The 24,282-nt window shown below is 45.6% G+C and overlaps 1 protein-coding gene across 3 annotated transcripts in view; it reads left to right on the forward strand.

The window, feature by feature from the left end:
- The window catches only part of CDH13 (cadherin 13), a gene marked incomplete at its 3' end in the record, with an annotated part of 1,096,460 nt that overhangs the window by 812,100 nt on the left and 260,078 nt on the right, over positions 1 to 24,282 (forward strand). For all 3 annotated transcript variants that reach the window (XM_080645767.1, XM_080645766.1, XM_080645768.1), the window contains one exon: positions 16,850 to 17,028. In XM_080645767.1, coding sequence (XP_080501893.1) covers positions 16,850 to 17,028 — 179 coding nt within the window. The remainder of the gene's footprint in view (positions 1 to 16,849; positions 17,029 to 24,282) is intronic.

Here is a 24,282-nt window from a genome sequence, read left to right on the forward strand (position 1 = left end):
TGCATCCTTAATTGAAATCATGCATGCCCAGCAGGGACTCACAGTGGCACCCAAGGAACCGTCTGTTGGGGTGATGGGGCTCAGGGGGCCTGCTCTCTGGAAAGGCGTGACTGTGGTGCCCAGAATTCTGCAGTATTGGGGTGGGCAGACCCAGCTTTTGCTGTTGCACCTGTGGTGGATAGGTGCTTACTCCCAGTGGCGGCTCACAGGAGCATCCATGGTATGTTTGCCAGCGAGGCACACTGAAGGACTCTGAAGGGCCCTGGCAGTGTAGCCGCACAATTGAGGCGCCTGTGGGCAGGTATCCAGGAGAGTGAATTCAAAACTTTTACTGCTGGGGGGGAGTGCACCCCCACTTGTTCAAGATTGCACCCAGGGAGAGCTCACAGTAGCTCCCACTAGCGCCCTGTGGGTAGATGGGCTCAGGGTGCCTGCCTGTTGGAACTTTGCCTCTCTGGAGGTGTGCTTGCCGGGCGCAGAGTTCTGATGCACTCTGAGGGGTACTGGCACCGTGGTTGAGCCACTGGGGTGAATGTGGGCAGTTATCCAGGAAGAGGGAATTCAGAATTTCTACTGCGGGGCTGTGCGCCCTTGTCTGTGCAGAATCACACCCTCGGGGGCTCTCAGCGGCTCCCAAGCGCTGCCTAAGGAGTGGAGTGCCCTGCACAGCTGGAAAAGCGCGAATCTGGCTGGAAACGCGTGAATCTGGATACTGGAGAATCCAGAGTTCTGCTGCTGGGGAGGGGGAGGTTGCACTTACTGCTGCCAGGGGGAGCACCTTTGGAGGTGGAGGTCCCAGGGTCCGCGGGTCTGCAGCTGGGGTAGCAGGATTTTGGCGGAAGTGGCTGCTGGGTCGTGGGTCAGTTCCAAGGCCTGTCTGGTCGGTGGTGTTGATGAGTTCCTAAAAAAGGCCGTTCTCCCCTTCAAGATGGCGTGAGCTCCGTGCTGGAGTCCCACCATCCGGGGAGTGCCCTCAGTGGTGGTAGTCTCTCCTTGTCAAGGAGAGCCTGTCTGCCAGCCCCTGCTGCTCCTGTGAGATTTAACTTTCCCTCATTCACTCACACACACACCATGCACATCCACACACTCTCCTTTCATACCCTCACTCACTCAGTTCCTCTCCCTCACCTCCATCCTGCCAGCTGCCATCTTTTTCCCTTGCTATCCCCACTGCTGCTAACTTTGAAGGGTCCAAGGAGCCAAGAAATGCAGGTGGCCCTGCAACAGCACAGCATCCCACCATCCTGCTTGCTTGTGACATCAGCCCTTTGGGTGTTAGAAGGCAGCCCTCCCAGCCATCCCTTTGCAAGGCTATAGTGGAAGTTTATGAATTGATCTTGGCTAACAGAAAGAATTTCCGAAACAAGGGACAAGGCTAAGGGAAAAACCAAGATCAAGTCAGCAATTTGCAGGAAGGGGCTATATTTTAATTATCTCTGAGTTACCCAGTGCATGGAATAAACCCGGAAATATTGGTGAGGCTTAATATTGAGTTAAAAAGATGATCACCTCCATTTTACTTAGTAGTCTATTCCTATTTATACAACCTAAGATTGCCCTAAGAAAAGGCAACCTCGCACTCATCTGAGACTTGTGTTTATTAAAAGTGGAGCCTCTGAACCAGGCCTCTCCCATCGTGTAATAACAATGTTCTCACAGAACACAGAGCCCTAGGCTGAATGTTACATACATTAACTCATTTAACCTACCCAACAACGCCACCAGATGAGTGCCATTATTATCCAGGGGAGGTTCCAGGAGAACCAGTCTGAGGCATGTGCCCCCTGGCCCCTGGGCTTGGGGAACAAGCACTTTGGTTTCTCCGCTGCCAGGCCATTTCCAGGAAGAGAGCACTGCAATCTGTAAAAGCAACACCACCATGAGGCTGAAATAAATATGCGGGGAAGACAATCCCCAAAAAAATTAATGAAATGAGAAAATATTCATACAGAGTAAGCCAGGCGCTATTGGATTTCTTCTCCATTCATGCCATAGCTACTACACTGAGTGGCCAGATTATTATGTGTTCAGAGATCATAATAATCTGGCCACTCAGTGTATTTACTGAGCACCTACCATGTGCCCAACTCTGCTCTGTTCAGGGGGATACAAGAGTGAACCAAATGTGCGCCATTTAGTTTTATGTGTGTAAGTTATTCCCTGAGTGGTGCCCTGATGACCTGGAAGAGGAAACACAGCTTTCCAAGGTGACATTTACTGTGGAGAGAAACGAACATGAGTGGAAACTACTGCAGCTTCACATGGCACAGGTGGTCAGGGCGACACTGCCCAGGCATCCAAGGCTCCCTATTAGATCTCAAACCCAATGCGCTTAATTTCAGATTTTTGTGACCCTGATAAACCTCCTTGATCAAATTTTATTCTTCATAAAAGATCCATTTCCCCAGACTCATAAAGCAACTCCTCCTAATTCAGTGTTATTTTATAAATACTTTCATTGCTAGCATCAATCACAGGCAGCTGACTTCCCAGCCATAAAACAACAGCTTGCAACATCACCATATTACCCAATATGTATTTACTTATCAAGTTGAAAAACACATGTTTGCAAAATCAGCAACATTTCAGCTCTACTAGCAATTTGCCGGCACTTTCTTCCCATTGAATGCAGTCTCGAGTCTCCGATGTGCCGTATTTTAGCATCCTGGCTCATTTGTATCTTGTTACTGTGGTAATCACCTGCCCCTCCAGCCCCTCGTTGATCAGGCCGTGACTTCAGGCAGGCTATTTACCTAACAGGCGCAGTTCTGGGGTCATTGATCATCTGCCCTGCACTACAGCTCAGGGCTCCCTAGGCTCCCCAGCAGGGCTCGGAGATGCCCCAGACAAGTTCCAGTTGGTCAGAACAGTGCCGTTCTTTAGCCAGTTGGCAGGGAGAGTTCTTAAAAATTAGCTATTGCACCTGAAAAATGCAATTTGAGATGCCATGACATGGGGTGTGCTTGAGAGAGTGGAAGAACAGGTATGTTGGCTGGGCCAATTACCAGCTGGATAACCTAGTAGATTTCATCTCCATTGACCTCAGCTTTCCTTCCCATAAAATAGGGCTAATGACACCTACCTCACAGGATTTTGGGGAGGATTAAATGATTGTAATGCCCTAAATCCGTGGTCGGCAAACTGCGGCTCAAGAGCCACATGCGGCTCTTTGGCCCCTTGAGTGTGGCTCTTCCACAAAATACCATGGCCTGGACGAGTCTATTTTGAAGAAGTGGCGTTAGAAAAAGTTTAAGTTTAAAAAATTTGGCTCTCAAAAGAAATTTCAATCGTTGTACTGTTGATATTTGGCTCTGTTGACTAATGAGTTTGCCGACCACTGCCCTAAATCAAATGTGTGATGGTGGGAACCCTCAATACAGGTCAGTAGTAAAACTACTACTTACCTATGTAGTCTTCTGGTGCCCTCCTGAGTACCCGCTCAGCCACCTGCCCACAGTGATCCTTGGCAGGTTATTTGACTTCTCTGAGCCTCTGATTTTCCTTCTTTAAAAGTGGAAATGATCTAATTACCCTGGCAGGGCTACTATAAGGACTATTCCTAGCACATATTAGTTCCACATGTTCATTTCCCTCTCTGTGGAATTTCAGCAACGGCCATCTCATTGGGCCCCTTATATTTTACATGCATCTTCAAACCAGGTTTACACAGTGGCAGATAATCAGCCCTCAGGACATAGAGATGTGTGCCCTTTCTGGCTGAAGCATTTAATGAGTCTGAGTCTGCACGTGGCTTCAGAATCAACAGCAATAGGGAAACCATGTGGTCCCAAAGACACGGCTACAGCAAGGGTCTGGATTCCTACATCACAACTGGGAAAGAACCCCCAAAGTGGACTAAATCTGAGGGAAGGATTAATCTTATGTGTTAAGCCATTGAGATTTCAGTTTTGGGGTGTTATCCAGTCTAGCCTAGCCTAAACTACTCCATGTTTTTCAATAGCAAAACTGCTTCACCTTTGCCCTTAAAATAGATATAAATGATAAGGACCATAGGCCTATTATTAAGATTTACCTAGGAATTAATACTTAGTGCCAGTCAGACATTGATTATTCATCTGCCTCCTATTCCACAATCATTACTTTATAATAGAAGAAATTAAAATATCCATTTTTATTCATTCACCTTATTCAGTTATTTATTTACTCATGCATTCAGCAAATGTTTACTAAAATCTTACTACCCACAAAGCATTATCACGCTTGAAGATTTTAATGTTTTGAAAATACAAGATTTAATTAGAAAAATTAACTGATGTTAGTATTAACATATTACTAAACATTATATACTGTGTGGAATTTGCATAGTCCGTGGAACTAATATTTGAGCCATTGAGTGGGTAATAACTAGAGAGGGACAGGATCTCTACCCTCAGTGAACTTCAAATCTAGAAGAGAGAGTTGTAAGAAGAGAGGCAAATGGTGGTTTCAGTTGTTCAAGGGCAGGCTTTTAAAGGTGCCATCCCTTTTAGGGACTCTGGTGTGAATGATTCTAAGATGGGTTGTGTCAGCCTCGGCACTGTGGGCATTTGGGGTGACATAATTCTCTGTTGTGCGGCTGCTCTGAGCATTGTATGGGCTTCAGCAGTACCCCTGCCACCACCCACTAGATGCCAGTATCACATACCCCACCCCAGTTGTGACAACCAAAGCATGTCTCCAGACATTGCCCAATGCTCCCTGGAGGGCAAACTCACCCTAATTGAAAAGTCACTGCTTTAAGGAGAAGTAGAATTATTTTTAAAAATCTGTTAAATTGGTTCAACAAACCAGCACCCTCCTGCCCTCACACAGAGGATTTCCTTTTGTTGTTTCTAGAGTTTTGTGGAAAAATATCTTCATATTTAAGAATTTCAGCCGCTATACGCTAATCCAACCCAAGGATTTCTTATTATTACTTTGGAATATTAGGGATAAAAATTTCAATTAAAATTGCTGTTTTGAAATGTTTTAGATCAGCTAATTCAGCATAGAGTATCCTGTGTCCTTTCAAAGAGCTGCACAGAAAGAAATGGTGGAGAAAAAGATTAATGGAATTTTTAATAGGTTTAAACATTATCACCTTAAATTTCTGGAAGAAATGAGGAAATGGGGACAATAAACTGCATCATGATAGGAGGGACCCAAGTTTTAGCCACGTGTTTGTTACCTTCTATCTCAAACACAGGTATCTCTCCTAAAACCTGGCCTGCTGCAGCTTAATTAAACGGTAGCTCGCCAGGAAAGTAGGGCACAGGTGCTGTAAAGAGTGAAGGATGAGCAGGAGCACCTGAAGGATTGAAATAATCATAAGGCGGCTCTGTCACCACCATCTCTTCATCAGTATAAAAATAAACAACCTTTGAAAACAGATGGAGACAACCATTGCTCAACTTGTCATAACTTATTACATATTTGCCTGTCAATTTGTACTTAAAAAACCAAGTAGCTCAAGGGAGGTAAAGCAAATTTGAGAGGAGAAATCTGTTGCATTTCAAATCAAACCCGCGGTAATTGCAGTAGCACACAGGCACTCGTGGCTGCAATTAAAGGAAGTGAGCAATTCTCTCAAAATTTAAGGCATTCTCATTTTTAAGAACAGAGTTGTCTCCCCATTTGAAGGTACTTACTCAACTCGAATCTGTATCAGGGGTATATTCCTTGTTCCAGTTTGATTCAGTGTTGTTAAAAAAAAAAAAATTCCTTAGGCAATTGAAATACTCAGTGGCCAACATACTGCATTTAGTGGTGATTAAGTGGTGACATCATTAGTGGCCCGCAAATCCCAACATTTGGGAAACAGGTTGCATTTTATTCTCATCATTTTTTTTACCTGTACCTGTTCCTTTTTGTTTTAATCCACCCCCTGATTATGCTGTACTTTTTGGTTATTTGAAATGACAACTGTTACATAAATAATAAACTACTTTTAAATTATTGCAAGAGTTTATAGCTTGTTTGTGAAGATTAACTTACTAAGACTCCTTTACCAGTTACCTATTGCTGTAAATGAAACATAGCAAAACTTAGTAGCTTAAAACAACAGCTATTTCTTTACTTGTGATTTTGCAATTTGGGATGAGTTCAGCTGGTTGGTTCTTTTGCTGGTCTTGCCTGAGGTTGCCCACATTGTTCCATTTTCTGGAAGCTCAGCTGGGGCTGAATGGACCAAGATGACCTCACCTTACATGTCTGATGCTTGGTTAGGGGTATCAGCCAGGGAACATTAGTTCCCAGACACGTGGCCCTGCCAGCAGGAGAGCCCAGGTATCTCTAGATGGCAGTGGGTTCCAGGAGGACAAACTCCAGTGACAAGCATTTTCAAGCCTCTCTGTATAATGTCTCCATGTGTCCCATTGGCCAACAAAAGTGACATGGCTAAGGCCACAGTCAGTGTGGGAAGGGACAATACAGGAGTGTAGTCATGAGGAAGTGTGATTTGCTGGGGCCACTAATGGGACAAACTTCCCTGCTGATAGAAAGATTGTTTCTGGATTCAAGACATCTTAGGTGAGTAGAAACTAATTCGAATATTTGAACATACATGAGGAATTGACTGGATATTTATACTTTGTCTAAATTAGCATCATTTACCTCTAGGCTAAAGCAACAAAATTTACTTTCAAGTATTAATTCATTTTCTTACATATTTGCTTTTTGCCTTTATCAGCGAAGATTAGTCGTGACCACATGGAATAGAAAATCCAAAATGACAATAGCTCAAACAAGATTGGCTTTTACTTTTCTGAATTTATTTCTTGCTCCTGTAAACAAAACTGGAGGGAGGCATGTTAGGCTTCCCTTGAAGCTCCATAGTCATCAGAAACTCAGGGATTCAGACTGCTGTCTCTCTGCTTTAAGCTTCCCATCATGTGGTTCCCATTTAAAGGGCCACCTCATGGTCCAACATGGCTACTGGAGCTGTAGTCATCACATTGTATACCAGGTAGCAGGAAGTATAGGGGTATTACAAAAGCATATACTCTACCTCTTGGTTAATCCCTTTATAAGGAACCTTTTCAGGAGTCTCACACCCAATACTTCTAATGATATTCATTGTCTAAACCAGTGGTTGGCAAACTCATTCGTCAACAGAGCCAAATATCAACAGTACAACGATTGAAATTTCTTTTGAGAGCCAAATTCTTTAAACTTAAACTTCTTCTAACACCACTTATTCAAAATAGACTCACCCAGGCCGTGGTATTTTGTGGAAGAGCCACACTCCAGGGGCCAAAGAGCCGCATGTGGCTGGCGAGCCGCGGTTTGCCAACCACTGGTCTAAACCTTAGTCTAAGGCCATAATAACTGCCAGAGAAGCTGGGACATCTAGTATCTCAGTCAACAAATGTGGACAGCTAAAATCAGGGTTATGTTTCTAAGGAAGAAAGGAAAATTGGGGACTAGGTAGCAACTCACAGTCTGGGCTATCGTCCCTTTAGCAAAGTAGGGTTCAAGTGTTGCCTCACTGGGTAACTAGCTCTGTGGCCTTCTCAGTCTTCATTTTCTCACCTGTACAATGGGCTTAACACTATAACATACCTCCTGGGTCTACTATAGGATCAAATAAGTTAAAGCATGAAACATGCATTGCATATTTATATAATTATATCTCTAGTGCTTCCTACTTTGCTGCCTCCTAGAACCACATAAGGGAACTTGCCTGTTTCAAAAGGGAGGTGAAAGGAAGAAGGGTGAACTGTTTAGAATGATGTGCCATTTTTTGAAGTTGTGATCTATCACCAGAGTACACATTAATTCATGTCTTTGGGGAAAATAATTGGCTCTACTGACATTCAAAGTCAAAAGTTGAACCATAACCTGCTTTGCGTGGCTTTCTTAGTTTAACTCAATGATCTTTTATTTCTTTTAATTTGAACTAGTGTTCAGCATGTAATCATTTTTACAGCTTATACAAAAATCCAAATTCCCATCTTTTCTTGAAAAATCTAAAGGTCTTGCTCCTCCAGATTTGCATTTCAGAAATGCAGCAATTATCTTGAACTAAAAGGTAATTGCCCCCTTAGGCAGGACATACATCCTCCAGTTTGCCATAGTCCCCACCACTCCTAGCTGCACTGAAATCACTTTACTCATGTAAATTACTTGTGTGGGCATTGGGTGGGCATTTGAGCATCTCATTCATGGGCCAACTCCCATTATCCCATGTTGGGAATGGGGCCAAAGAGTCACACCAGTGGGTCTGGACTACTGTCAATGTCATTGACATTTTCATCAAAGCTCACATTATCAAGAACTTTCTGGGTCTAATGCACAGCCTGACCACCATATGAAAAATGTGAAAGAATCTTTGTGCTGGTGAATAACAATCCCTAGATAATTGGGGGATAGAAGGAAATGTCCCCAAAGGAGCAATGGTGACAAAGCTAAACCTCCAAGGCTTTGCTTTAAGTCTAACCCTGCTTTCCTCCTTCCCTCCTCCTCAGTCAGAGCAGAAGCACTTCCCTCTGCCCTCTGAAGATCCAGACAGGGCTTTCTTTAACAGCCTCTGCACCCAGAGCAGAGAGCCAGCCTCTTTCTCCCACCCCGCCTGCTAGGAGAGTGTCTTGGAGATAAGCAGAAAAACTTAAAGTGAATTATGGGTAGTGGCTTCCAATTGGACACTCCCTCAAATGAAGATAAAGCAGGTCTGAAATGCTAATGTAGGTCAGTGGGAAAATAAGACATTATTTACGATTCATTCCATGGGTGACTTCTCTCGAATGCACACACTGCAGAATGTGGGCTGCCTGTGGATAGCTATCGGATTGGTTTGGTTATCTTTTGTCAACTAATCATTTGACAGTTTTCCTATTAATTCCTGTATACCCAGAAACATTGATAAGATCCGGGGAAGCTGGTTCATGCATGCCTGCACCCAACCCAAGTTTCTAGGCTTATCTAAGGGAAGAAAGGAATTGTTTCTTCATGAGATTTTAATTAATTCTTGCTCCTATTGTGAGTCTTAGAACTAGTATGAGTTGAACTCGTAAGTGGTTAGGTCCCATGATATTTTGCTCACCATCATTGACACAGCAATGGGTCCCCCCCAGAACTGAGTTGCAAATTGTGGTAGTCAATAAAAATAACAATAAACTTACATCTCTTGAATATTTACCATTGCCTAGGCATTGGACTTTATATGCATTGATTTATACTTTCTAAATGAAGACAAAAATATCACCCCCAAGTGAGAGAAAATCTGTATTTGGGGAACATTAAAAAGATGACATATTACAATGGTTTGTGGCTCTCCAAAGGGCCACAGTACATAAATAGATATACAGTATATCTATTGCAGGGAGTGGCAAGTAGGGGAAAAGACCTTACAAGACTTGGTGGGTTGATGATAAAGAAATAAAGGTTGAGAAACACTCCCTTAATTCATTCAGTGCCCAAAACAATCCATTAAGGGAGATGCTATGTTGTAAATGAAAATGTTGTGGTTTAGTGAAGTAAAAGAATTTGTCCAAGGATGCCCAGCTGCTCAATGGTGAAGCCAGGATTTTAAATGAGACAGCCCACATTCTAACAGTGCCTCTTACACTGTTCTGCCTGGAATTTGCCCACCTAGATCTCTCTCTTCACTATAAGGACTATTAGGAGAGAACTGAGTTGTGCCCACCTGCTCAGTCAGAAAGCAACCCCAGATTGGTGTGACTGGCGAGGAGTTGAATGAATGGCTATGTTCTATGCCCTGGGCCATGAAAGTTACAGCTGCAACAGTTCTGTCTGTGCTCTGACATTCATGGCCATGAGATATGTCTATATATGGGAGGAAACTTGGCCTGTAGGATGACAGACTCATTCTGGTTTGCAGAATGTGGTTCTGGAATCCCCTCAGTCCTGGGCAAGCTGGCTGGTTTGTCATCCCACATCTAGAACATTTGGAATCAAGGTGCCCAGATCCCCCCTCAAACTGAAGGATCCTCAAGAGAAATTTGGTTTTAAATTACCATCAGTCCAACTAGATATATCCCAAGATGCTTCTATGTCCCTCTCACCTGGCTGAACAAGTGTAGTGCCGATAGTCTACGGGCTTTCTTCTGTCATGAGATAAATAAACACACAAGGAATAAGTTATGGAATGCAGTATCCACAGTCACATTCTCTTTTTAGCTACCTTTGAGGCACATCTCTTAGATAATTCAGTCACAGTCAGCATTTGGGTGGCTTGAAAACACCCTACCTGCGCTCACAAATTTGATGTTTTATGGCGATGTGCCATTATGTTACATCCAAAGAGCTCACTCAGTGGCATCTTCCATCTCTGCTCATATTGGATTTTGTAGTATGCATCTCCCCGGAAAGATACATTTTCCCCAACTGTGCCATCAGAATCCAGTATCAAATACAGACCTGAACATCCTTGTCTCAATATATTCTTTTATTGTGAGAGTATGGTTTTGAAAAAAAAAAGAGTCTGACACTTTTGATCAGAAAATGTTTTAGAAAGAAGTCGAAGAAATTTCAAGAACAGAGTAATTCCATCACCTGTGGCCCTGAGCCTCCCCTTGAGGCTCGCTGAGCTCTCATGGAGGTTGAACAGCCCCTCACCTTCAGATATGCACTCCGCTTCTCAAAGGCGAATATGCTAGAAGTCACAGGGACGCGACACTTCAACTTCAAACACCAGCTTTCAGGGTCATGATACTGGGCAGCACTTTTCTTTAATCAGAGAGTACAGTCAAGAGGAAGGGGCTATCAGGCCAGGACAAACCCATCATAGTTGTTTACCAGCCTGTCATGTTTGGCGCCAGTGTCCTGCGACAAAAGAAAATGATGGTCCAACCTGAGACTTGGAACCAGCAGCTTGTCATGCTTTTATTTTGCTCTGGAGGGGGCACTGCTCACTCATCTGGCTCTGGCTCTGGGGATGACAGGATGATCATCATTTATTTTGACACTCAGGAGAATGTTGTAATAGGGGAGAAGATGGAAGCGTACTGTGAGGAGGACCCACACCCATGTCTATCATCTACACCAGGCGTCCTCAAACTACGGCCCGCGGGCCACATGCAGCCCGCCGAGGACATTTATCCGGCCTGCCGGGTGCCGCTGCCTGTCCTGCTTAGCAGCTGACTCGTCCCGGGCCCACAGTGCACATAGGAATTTGTTCATAGTATTTTTAAACTATAGTCCGGCCCTCCAATGGTCTGAGGGACAGTGAACTGGCCCCCTGTTTAAAAAGTTTGAGGACCCCTGATCTACACTAATAAAAGAGAAAGATGCAAATTGACCATTCCTTCATGACACCCACCAGCCAATCAGGAGTGAGTATGCAAATTAACCCAACATCTTTGGGTGCCCCCTCCAGAGCAAAATAAAAGCATGACAAAGATGTTGGGTTAATTTGCATACACAGGTGCAGAGCAGCCAGGGGCAGGATGCTTGCGTCATTGCCATGGCGACGACATAAGCATTCCGCACCGCCCCAGCCGCTCTGGGCCTCTGGGCAGCGTGGGAAGGCGGAAAGGCGGCTTCGGGCCAGAGCAAAGGCAGAAAGGCGGCTCCGGGCCAGAGCAAAGGTGGAAAGGCAGCTCTGGGCAGTGCCGGCAGCCAGGGGAAGGAAGGCCCATTCTTGCACAAATCTTCGTGCACCAGGCCTCTAGTATAAGTATCATTTCTCTGCCACTGGGAAGTAGGCATAGGCACGAGATAAGCACTGGTGCAAGGCTGCTGGGCTGATGGAAATGAATGAGCCCTTTTTCTTAGAGTCTAGGAGTGGGACTTAGGCAAGGAGTCAGGTGCAGATGCCACCCATAGACAATGGGAACAGCTGTCCTGATGCTTACCTGCTGAGCATCACCCTGGGGTTGGAATTGGCAAATGACTGCTGAATCCAGTGCCAAGGGCCTCCAAGGGGCAAAAAGAAGCTCAGAGGAGGCAGTGAAGCGTGCCTGGCTGTGAAAGATGCCCAGACAACACTGTCCACTCTTTTCAGTAGACAAGTTACCATGGCTCTGGTCAGTGTGGAATAAGGCAAAGCCACAGTGAATTACGAGAATGCAATTCCACTCGGACCACATCAATAGAAGACCTACTATGTGTCAGAGAGTAGCTTCCACAATGAACAAAACACACTCTGTACCCTCCAACAGCTCAAATTTTGGACGGCGTGGCCCATTACATAAAGATGTTCTTTAGATGACGAGGTTCATTGACAGAGAAGTTTGGGAAATGCTGCCAATTCTGCTCTCGGGGATTTTCAATATGCATTTGCTTATTAAGGGCACTAAGAAGTTCTCTTAGAGGGAAAACCTGCTTAAGTGGGGTTACTGCATATTTCCCAAATTTGTTTCTCTACTGAGCCCGTGGAAGCGGAGTCCTTGCACCCAATTTAGGGAAAGCTGGATGAGAAGGTATATCCGGCATTGTAGAACCTGGAAGCATGAACATCATGACCCGCCCCTATCCCCCAGGGCAGGGCTGGCAAGAGCAGGATATTGGAGCCACCAAAAGGACTGGGACTCAGGCAAGAGCCTTGGCCCTCCAGGGAGACTAGAGCACCACCTGGAGCAGCAACCACATGGAGCAGCAGTGTAGACTACTGTGAGTGTGTGTGTGTGTGTGTGTGTGTGTGTGTGTGTGTGTGTGTGTGTGGTTCTAGAGTTGTGATCTCCATAGTAAAAAGCCAAATCTATGCACTGAGACCATGGGTGAGATGAAAGAGAGACAAAGAGGTGGGGACACTGAGAGACAATAAGGGACACCAGGACTCACCTTATGGTACCCAGTTCCAGTTTCTGTGGACAATTTAAATGTGAGCTCCTTTGTCTGAGGCCTTAGCCTGCTCTGCTGATTTGATAATAAAAGGCTTCTTCCACAGAACACTAATGCACCAGGCATGGTACTAAGTTCTCTAATATGTTAGCTCATTAAATCTTTACAGTAGCTAAGAAAAAAGTGTTACTAATATCCTCATGTTGTCAATGGGAAAGTGGGGCTGAGGGAGGGTTGAGTAATCTGCCTAAATTCACATAGTAAAGGCCTGAATCTGGATGACCCAGCCACGGTCCCTTGAGTTGTTTTCTTCAGTGCTGCAGACCCATTTACACCGCATTGGCACCGTTCAGTCTCCATAGAGGTGGCCTCATCTCTCTGTAATTCATTAAAATATAAAACATTTTGCCCTAGCCAGTGTTCTGCAACAAAAGAAAAAGTGTCCTGGCTCAGTGGATAGAGTGTTGGCCAAGGACTGAAGGATCCCGGGTTCAATTCCAGTCAAGGGCACATACCTCAGTTGCAGGTTCGATCCCTGGCCCTGGTCAGGGCGCAAGCAGGAGACATCCAATCAATGTGTCTTCCTCACATCAATGTTTCTCTCTCTGTCTCTTCCCCTCCCTTCCACTCTCTCTAAAAATCAATGGAAAAATATCCTTGGGGAAGGATTAACAAAAAGTAATAATAATTTTTAAAACATTTCTGTGTAACCTTGGGAACATTCCAGGGTAACCTTTTATTATATCACTAGTGGCCCGGTGCACAAAATTCACACATGGGAGGGGGATGTCCCTCAGCCCAGACTGCACCCTCTCCAATCTGGGACATCCCTCTCACAATCCGGGACCGCTGGCTCCTAACCTCTCACCTGCCTGACTGCCTGATTGCCCCTAACTGCTTCTGCCTGCCAGCCTGATTGCCCTCTAACCATTCCCCTGCCAGCCTGATTGATGCCTAACCACTCCCCTGCTGGCCTGATAGACACCTAACTGCCCCCCTGCTGGCCCAATCACCCCCAACTGCCCTCCCCTGCTGGCCCCATCGCCATCAACTACCCTCCCCTGCAGGCCTGATTGTCTACAACTGCCCTCCCCTGCAGGCCTGATTGCCCACCCCTGCCCTACCCTTCCATGACCCAGCCTCCTCCGTGCCATGTGGAACCACGGGACCTCCAGGCTTCACCTCCGAAGTGGTCTCCAGGCCCTGCTTCTGTTGTGCATGCGGTGATCTTGTGGCAGCCATCTTGTGGCGATGTCGTGGGAGCGAGGGCCATCTAGGCTTTTATTAGTATAGATGTTTTCAAATCTGTAAAATATAATAATTAAAAATGAATTTCCTGGTAAAAACTAAAAATTCATCAACCAGAGAGGCTTTTTTTTTCTTCCTTTAATTATTTTAATGCTAACCATGACAGTTGAAAGCCATGATGACTTCATTATTATACTCTTTTGCTTCTTTGACTCTGACTTCAATTAAAGGCAGATTAAATAGAACAGAGATTCCATCAACCAAGCATTCATTAGGCACTAACAGGGTGCAAGGCCCTGGATCATGCATACTTAACCAGAGACTGCTGGGTGTGGACTTGATGGGCTTGAAGCCTCCTTCCATGCCTTTGGCCACCAAGACCTCACTCGGCACATCCCTGGGCGAGACTGTGGGCCTGCAAGCCGCCTCTGTTTCTGATGGCGGTTCCCCTGCAGGCCTGTTTCCTAGACCAGGAAGGCAAGTCCATGTCACTCTCCACGTTAAGCTGATGGACTGGGAGCGGCCGCTGGACCACAGGGTTGAAAAGAGCCCTGATCTGCCCGGCTGGTGTGGTTCAGTGGTTGAGCATAGACCTATGAACCAGGAGGTCACGGTTCAATTCCTGGTCAGAGCACATGCTCAGGTTGTGGACTCGATCCCCATTGTGGGGCATGTAGGAGGCAGCTGATCCATGATTCTCTCTCATCATGGATATTTCTATCTCTCTCTCCCTCTCCCTTCCTCCCTGAAATCAATAAAAACATATTTAAAAAAATAAAAAAGAGACCTGATCCCACAGTGGGCTCAGTGGAAACAGAGTGCCAGCTGGTCTGCTGATATCTTCCAAAGGCCAGGGGCAAGGTCAGGGGGCCGCACACGCCAAGGATTTTCTCTTCTGGCATTCGACCCTGCAGTTTGCCCGGGGACAGTTTCACAAAGGAACCAAGGAGGGCAGGAAACCAGGCACCATAGACAATGCACCGTGATGCATCTGCCATAAGGGCAACATTGGTGGAATTAGCTGAGACTGCCTCACAAATTGATCCAGCCTGAGGGTGGTCAGAGTCCCCCTTGTTTGCCTGATCAATTGGACCTAGTGGCTGATCATCTGATTCCAATCGTGGGGAAAATAAACTGCCTCTGCTGGTTGAGAGGCACTGTTGTGTAAGTGAAAGGAATATCAGATGGTGGCTGAGCTGGATGAATTCTGTGTTTCCCTTAAGCTTCAGTGTTTTCTGTATGTGAACATTCCTGCTAGGAACAACAGGTCTACCACCTTTGTCTCTTACCAGTTAGCTCACACTCTGTGGGTCCAGAGCATTCGGAATCAGGAGGTGGGGCTCCATATTCATAGAAGGGCAAACTGCCATGAAAAATTACGGTTGGGCAGGTTACCCTGAGCTCTGGTGGTTCACAATTGCCAGGATCATCAGGAAAATGTGCCCGATTCTGCTCTAGACCGTGCTTCCATGAGTACTTATAATCACGAGCCTTTTAAATTAAATTTTAATTGCAAAAGCAATATATTCTCCGTGTGCAAAAGACCAAAACATTACAGACTGAGCCAAATCTTTCCTTATCACTATACCTAATTCCAGTTCCCTCTCTCCTTCCCCAAAGTTAACCACCATAACTCATGTGAAATTTACCTTAATAGGCCTTCTGTGCACTTACATACGTAAACTGTACCTGTGAAATAGATGCACAAAGTATTGTGGAACTTTCTGTGTGTAGGAAGGTTCACAAAAATGATGCCACGCTATGGATAACCTTCTTCAACCTGATAGTTTTCACTTAATACTCCATCTTGGAGAGCCCTCTGTGTTCGAAGACATTAGATCTACAATCTTTTTTTCAACGGCTGCAAAACATTTCTTAGTGTGGATGATGTCATCACTCTAGTCATTATTTAAATCTAATCTGTGCTAGAGCAATTGGGTTGTTTCCAAGTGTTTCTGCAGATGGATAATCCTTCCCTGAACACCCTCATGTGAGTGTTTCTCGAGGGTAGGTGCCAAGAGGGTGAATGATTTTTTTTTTTACTAGTTGCTGCTCAGTTGTTCTTGAAAGTGGCTATAACCAATTCCCCTTCGCATCAGTTGTGTGTGAGCAAGACCCCGTATCTAATACCCTTCTCAACCCTTGGCATATCAAATAGTCCTCATGTCACCCTCGTCTTTATAGTGTCTTTATATCTAAAGTGCCCAGACTGTGTGGCTCACACACAGACGGTACACAACTATCATTGGTTCACATTCCTTTAGCTGGAATATCCTTTCCCATTGCGGTTCCCCTCCTTCCCCTCGCCTCCACCTGCTCACCCGCCAGGCGTCTGCACAGGGACCTCTCCTGAGCTCCCGGTTAGGTGAGGTTGTTCTGAATTCAGCAATGCCCTCTCTCACTGCAGTTGGTAAGCTGTATTACTTTCACATTTTTATATGCCATCTCTCCTACTAATCTCTGACCTGCTAGACACCATGGAATGGGCCTTTTTGCACTTCCATTTCCCCAACACCTGGCCCTGGACCCCACACCTAGTAGGCCTTCAATAAGAGATTTAAAATGAAGGCCATTGTCACGGCGCCACATCCTCAACAGAATGAAAGCCCGTGAAAAGGAACAGTGTATCAGCAGAAGGAGAAATTAAGCTGTCAATCTGCTGAGCAGCAAAAAATTCTGTATTTCAGGTCTTTTAACATGATGGAGCGGGAGGGAGGGGACTAAAGGTAAAACATAACAGAACTGGAGAAATGCTGTCCATTTTTAATCTGGAAAGCAATTAGCATGTCACTTCATTGCCATTGCCCGGGTTGGGGACAGGGTCTCTGCCTGTCGCTGTCTCCGAGTGACCATCTGCTGTCCTTCTGTCCGGCCCCCTCAGGGACCACGGTGATGCGGATGACAGCCTTTGACGGGGATGACCCGGCCACAGATAACGCCCTCCTGCGGTATAATATCCGCCAGCAGACGCCTGACAAGCCGTCTCCCAACATGTTCTACATCGATCCTGAAAAAGGAGACATCGTCACTGTGGTGTCACCTGCACTGCTGGACCGAGAGGTGAGCTGAAAGGCACACATCTTCTTCAAGTGCGGCTCTCACATGAGGGAAGATGTGGGGCTTTATGCCATAAGGGTGGAAATGAGATATTTACACAGGGCTGCGCGAGAAAATCTATAAAGGGAAATGGGGTATTATATGAACCCAAAACACACACTGTCAGAAGCCCTGTCAGCTAGAATTATTTGAGTTCCTTTAAACTGATGCCTCTGTGACCTCAGCAGCCACTTACTCTGAGCCCTGGTGATTGTGGACCCCAAACCTCACCTCTCTGCCCTGAGGTGAGAGGGAGGGATGGAGGGAGGAAAGACGGGGAGGGGGAGCTTTGTCCAAGATCAGTGATGATCTCCCTTCAGAGCAAGTGGCTTTGCCCTCTTTGCTCCCTCACACCCTCTGCTGCGCACACTGTTTCCCCGGGGCCGCCTCTCCTTCGTTCTCTGCTTGTCCCCCTTGAGGCTGTCCCTGCGACACCTCATCGGCTTCTGGGTCAGATGTCACAGGTGGCACATGGACCCCATCGGTCCATGTTCTCGCTCTGGTTTTTCCCAGGGTGTTTTAAAGTTTTCACCTTAGTTTCCATGTCAAAGTATTTAGATTTTATGTTTCTTTTTTAAAATTCCAACTTCTGGCCTTTCTGAAAATCAGAAATTCTGGAAATTTGGGGCCCGGTTTCCGCATGTGGATCCTTGGTAACCTAAGGGTTACATGGCAGCTGCCCCATTCAGGTGGGCCATGTGCTTCTGCTCAGGTATGAGCCCTACTCCATGTGTCCCCTGGCCCTGTCCTTCCTCCTGAGCTCCAGGTCACTACAGACTACCTCAGTGGGAAAGCCTCTCAACCCTTCCAACACAGCGTACCAAACCTTAGGGGTTCCCGCCCATCCATCTACTCATCAGCCCCTCTGCTCAGCCCAAATCTGCCCACACCACCACATTGGCATTTCTTGCTCCCAACCTGGCATCACCCTATAAGCATGAGTAGTGACCTTGACCTTCTACAAGTACCCTGCTTTTCAGTCACTGCTGGGTTTCCCTAATGGGTTCCGTGTATATTCCCCTTGGTATTTCTGACTAAACAAATCTTGGATCAGAAATGCCTTCTCCTCTCCTTTCTGCTTCCCCGGTTATATCACAAGTACTGGTTACACACACCTCTTCAGAGAAGCTGTCCTCATCCACCTGAGTCTTCTACTTGTGCTTTCTCTAATCTCGGCCTGTGCTTATCCATGGCTATCACATGGCATTTTCCATAAGCTCCTTTAAGTTGTCATTTGTCTCCTTAAAGAATATCCCCTTCTACTTTGTCTAGACCTGTGTTGTCCAATGCGGTAACCACTAGTCACATGTCATTATTTAAATCTAATTTTCAGCTATTGGAATTAATTGTAAAAAAGGTTCTCAGTCAGACTAGGCAGGTGTCAAGTACTCGGTAGCCTCACGTGGCCAGTGGTACTGTATTGGCCAGAACAGACATAGAATATCACCATCAACATAGACACAACATAGACAGTCCTGCGGGTAAGGCTGGCTTAGGCTGTAAAGTACTTGAGAATAGAGACTGTGATCATAGGCGTGTGTGTATCCCCATGGCCTGGCATAGTTTGAGCACTCCTAAAAAAATTCTAACTATATGGGCTTTGGTGTATAGGCAAGAATGAATGGGAAAGGATGCTAAGATTTTTATACTTGAGCATGGGAAACAGTAGTTAGAAATGGGAAATTATTGCCAATGAGGGTGAGGATGAAATTTGCATAGAAACTGTGGTTGTCACTTGAAAAAAGGTGATTGTTTCCATTTAAAAATAGAAAAGCAGGGGTGGGGGGGAAGAACAGACTGAGTCAATTTCCTTCATTTTCTCTCCTATTCTCTTTTCAACCCTCCATAGTATGTGGCTGCCTGACTGCCATACTATCTTCTTTGGAAGCAAGTAATTACTTTCCAACTCTATCTTTATCATCCACCCAGGATGCCTATGTGTACACACACACACACACAATGAAGTGATTTTTCCATCTCAGTTCTCCTTTTACTGATAGAAAAGCTTTTGTCTCTATTTATAAATCAAAGTGATAACATAGTGGGTTATTCCATTTTTTAAGGTTTGTTTGGCGACAGATGTGTTTCAAGCTCATTATCTTTTCATGAGGGTTTTGGCTAAGTTGCAATGAGTGTATAATTATGGGAGTTGAATTAAGCACTTCTAAGCCACATACATAAACAGCTCAAAAAAAAAAAAAAGCGATGAACACAATTTAACTGAAATTGGAAAATCAATGGAAATGAGTGAAGAGTGTCACTTTTCTGTGAAGGTTCCCGGAGTTCAGTGCTGACCCGGCATCATCAGCAAAGGAAGCGTCCTAGACTTAGGCAAGCGTTGCCTATTTACTTGTGTCGCTGTAGCTACTTGTCAGCAAGCTGCTGAAGGATGAAATGAGACTCTGAGTCACTCATCTTTAAAGGGACAGAACTCACACAGCAGACAGACCTCTCGTTGGGGTTGCCCACAGTTTGCAATGTTTTTGTCTCACTGCCCTCCTGTACGTATGACAGGTTCCCTCAGCAGGACTGGCAATTACTTTTCATTATTTCTGGACACCTTCTGAGTAAGCTCCTGTCGTAGGTGTGGTTTTAAACGTCTACTTTGGGACCATCTGAGCAGAATGTTTAACACAGATTAATGTCAAGAAAAGATCCCATTGGGGGAGCCCAACAAACTTTGTATGATTCCAAGTGGTTTTAGGTTTAGTCACCCTGTCTTCACTCATGATACCTCAAATAGCATATTTGGGGGTTGGATACTGTGAGTGTAAACAAACAGGTCAGGGACCCCTGTGGAGCCGGGGCCCCTGAGGTTGTACAAGCAGTTTGCTCCAACTCCGGCCCCCACCTTGTTGGGAATGGAGGCTCTGGAAACACACCAGCTGGTTGACATGCACTCAAATGATAGGATATAAATTTTTCATTTTGATTTTCCATTTAGAACCTTTCCTTTCATGAGTACTCCAAGGAGTCAGCATACACTGTTTTCTGAGTACTTGCCTGTTTACCTTCCCTGTCTTTCATGTTTTTAATTTGTAATAAAACTTGTCAATGAGGGCAGTCAAGGACATCAGTAAATAATCATTTTTAAAATTTATTTTTCAGATATAGTTGACATATCATATTGTATTCAGGTGTACAACATAGTGATTGGACAGTTATATACCTTATGAAGTGATCACCCCAGTAAGTCTAGTATCCACCTGACAGCACACATAATTACTACAATGTTACTGACTATATTCCCTATGCTGCACTTTATATCCCGCCACTTTATTTATAACTGGCAAGTTGTACTTCTTAATCCCTTTCACCTTTTTTAGCTCATATCCCTTCCCACCTGGCAACCATCATTTTGTTCTCTGTATCTGTGAGTTTGTTTCTGTTTTGTTCCTTTGATTCCACCTATAAGCGAAATCATGTGGTATTTGTCTTTCTCTGTCTGACTTATTTCACTTAGCATAATACCCTCTAGGTCAGTGGTTCTCAACCTTTCTAATGCCGTGACCCTTTAATACAGTTCCTCATGTTGTGGTGACCCCCAACCATAAAATTATTTTCGTTGCTACTTCATAACTGTAATTTTGCTACTGTTATGAATTGTAATGTAAATATCTGTGTTTTCCGATGGTCTTAGGTGACCCACAGGTTGAGAACCGCTGCTGTAGAGCCTAAGACCATCGGAAAACACAGAGATTTACATTACGATTCATTAACAGTAGCAAAATTACAGTTATGAAGTAGCAACGAAAATAATTTTATGGTTGGGGGTCACCACAACATGAGGAATTGTATTAAAGGGTCACGGCATTAGAAAGGTTGAGAACCACTGCTCTAGGTCATCCATGTTGTTTCAAATGGTAAGATTTATTTTTTATAACTTAGTAATATTCCATTGTGTCTATGTGTGAGTGTATCACTTCTTTACCCATTTATCTATTGATGGACATTTAGGTTGCTTCAATATCTTGGCTCTTATAACTAATGCTGCAATAAACATAGGGGTGCCTATATCTTTTTGCATTAGTGTTTTTTATTTCTTTGAATAAATATCCAGGTCATATGGTAGTCCTATTTTTAATTATTTGAGGAACCTCCATACTGTTTTCCATAGTGGCAATATGTTACCATTTTTATTGTTGTCCTCTCTTCTTCCAACCCTCACTCCAGGATGTTCCAAGTGGGGCCAGCTGAGGCAGGTGCCCTCACTGAGCTGCTCCTTCCACACTTTCAGGAGAAAAGGGATTTTATCTGGCTTGTTCCCTGACATATCCCCAGTCCTTACACATGTGAGATGCTCAAAACTGTTGTGTTGAGGGATGGGAAGAAGGATGTGAGGAAGAGAGTGGCAGGCAGCGTGAAGTTTATGCCATATCTGCGTGCACAGGCTGCTGTCCGGCAGGATAATGAGGGTCCAGGTCAGCTGATGTTGCTTCTCTGTTAATTTCCTGGCATGTTTGGGGTGGTGCAGCCTCTGGACCCAGAGCGAATACAGGAGCAATACCACCCATCTCTCACCCACTTTGGGCAATGGGAAAATGCTGGAAGGCAGCCCGCCTTCTGAGGACCCATAGCTGACCTCCCTCTACCTCCTAACCACGGTCATCAGCTGACCCAGATGCCCATTTGACAGGCCAGCATTGCCCAGCAGCTGCCATCCAGTGAGTGGCCTGAGAAGCGAGTTCTCCTTGAGATGTCCCTCCTCCACTGAGCAGTGACCTTGGGGAGAACAGGAGGACTATGTGGAAAGTGATAGGGACAGTGGAAGTGACTATGGTGAGTTCCAACCTCCCACCATGTTCAGAGCTAACTTGTACTGCCCCGCTTCCCCCTAAAACTGGTGCATTTGTAAGTACCATGGTTCAGGAGTCCGTGGGGCAGCACCATTCACTGAGCTCCTGCTTTGAACAGTGGACTCCTAGGGACGTCTACCTGAAAACAGAGGGTTATGAAGGAGCAAAAGGGTGTCCTTTGTGGGTAAGGAGGACTGGCCTTTGGAAAGAGGAGGTGGATTCGTTCTGACTGGTCCCCAAGTGGTGAGAAGTGGCATCAACTAGGACAGTAGTTCTCAGACTTTATTGAGGGTCTTTCGGAACCCTGGGCTGCAGACAAGGCCTGGACCCATGACATCGGAATCTCGGATGGCAGGGCACAGGCATCCGTAGTTTTAAAAACAAACAGCTGGTTCAAATATGTAGCAAATTGGAGAATCCCCTTGGAGACTATGTTTAAATGTACTTAAAACTTAGGAGGTCAGTCTGGGGTCAGAATCCTGGCTCCATCATTTATTTGGTTTTTACCTAGGTGAGTTTATTAGTTTCCCAGAACTTCTGTAACAAAATACCACAAACCAGGTGGCTTCAAACAACAAAAATGTATTATCTCACAACTCTGAAGGTCAGTCTGAAATCAAGGTGCTGAAAGCTCTGGGGAGGATCCTTCCTGCCTCTTCTAGATTCTGGGAGTTGCCAGGAATCCTTGACATTCCTTGACTTGTAGATTCATAGTCCCGTCTCTGCCTTCATCTTCACATGGCCTTCCTCACTCTGTCTTCACATTGTCTTCCTTCTATGCATGTCTGCATCTTCTTATAAGAAACCCGTCATATTAGATTAGGACTCATTCTAATGACCTCATCTTTACTTGCTTATGTCTACAAAAACCCCATTTCCAAATGTCACATTCACCAGTATTGGGGGTTAGGACTTCATATCTTTTGAGGGAACACAACTCAACCCATAACAGTGAGTTATTTGACTTCTGTGTGCCTTGCTTATCCTATATAATAAAGAGCTAATATGCAAATGGTTGTCACACCCTCACGTCGTCATGCCCTCACGCCATCACACCTTAACTGCTCAGACACTCAACACTGGGGAGAGAGGAATGGGGACCAGCCAGGCACAAATGAGCTCACAAGAGAGGAATGGGGACCAGCCAGGCTGCGGCCCAGGAGAGGGACAAGCCGCCTGCCCCATGGTCCCGTGCACCAGCAGCTGCGCCTGCACCTGCGGCCTGGGAGAGGGACAAGCTGCCCACCCTGCGGCCCCGGGTGCCTATGGCTGCAGCCTGGGCGAAGCTTCCTGTCCACGGTCCCCAGCGGCTGTAGCTGGCCTGGGTGAAGCCAGCCTGGGTCCTGGGTGCCTGTGGCTGGCCAGAGGGAGGGAAGCCTGGGTCCCAGGTGCCTGCAACCGGCCGGAGGAGGGAATTCTGGGTCCCAGGTATGGGGTGAGGCAGAGGTGGTTAGGGGCAATCAGGCCAGCAGGGGAGCAGTTAGGGGCAATCAGCCTGGTAGGGGAGCAGTTAGGGGCAATCAGGCAGGCAGGCAGAGGTGGTTAGGGGTGATCAGGCAGGCAGGCAGGCAAGTGTTCAGGAGCCAGCGGTCCCGGATTACAAGAGGCAGTTGGACATCCCCACGAGGGGTCCCGGATTGGAGAGGGTGCAGGCCGGGCTGAGGGAACCCCCCCATGCACAGATTTCATGCACAAGGCCTCTAGTTCAGTGTTTGGCAAACTGCACTCGCCACTCTGTTGACTAATGAGTTTGCCGACCACTGACCTAGACTCTCGAATCCAATAATTACAGGCTGTTGTTGTTCCTTGTGATTAAGCCCCTATCCCGGTGGTCGGCAAACTCATTAGTCAACAGAGCGGTAAACCGTGGCTCGCGAGCCGCAGTTTGCCGACCACTGCTCTAGTTCATCTATAAAATGAAATAACAGCACCTGCCTCAAACAAACTGTTGGTGAGGATCAGATCTGTCAAAATAGGTAAAACACATTGTCTACTCTAAATGATATGAGCTATTGTAACTATCTTTATCTGTTGTGGTAGTAAATTGTAAGAGTGGGTAATGAGTTGCCTATTGTGAGATGTATTCAAACACAGACTGCCTTTGATCGGATGTCACAAAACAGATTCAGTTAGCCACTCAAGATTATATCCATAATATCTTTTCTAACCTTGAGACTATAGTTATTAAAAACACTTATTGAATACTTTCAAAATGTGCCATTTACTCTGCAGGATGCTGCCTGGGAGTGTCAATTCCCCATCAGGCCAGCTGTGTGACCTTGGGCAAGTCATTTAACCTCTATGAGCCCATTTCCTCATCAGTCATGACTATGATAATGACATCTGCACTGCCAACTATATCACCTGTCAAGGTGTGAACAATCTCCACCTATGTTGCAAGTAGCATTATGCAAACCCAGTC

The sequence above is a fragment of the Plecotus auritus genome (assembly GCF_963455305.1).
Source record: "Plecotus auritus genome assembly, chromosome: 10".
NCBI classification, from domain to species: Eukaryota; Metazoa; Chordata; class Mammalia; order Chiroptera; family Vespertilionidae; genus Plecotus; species Plecotus auritus.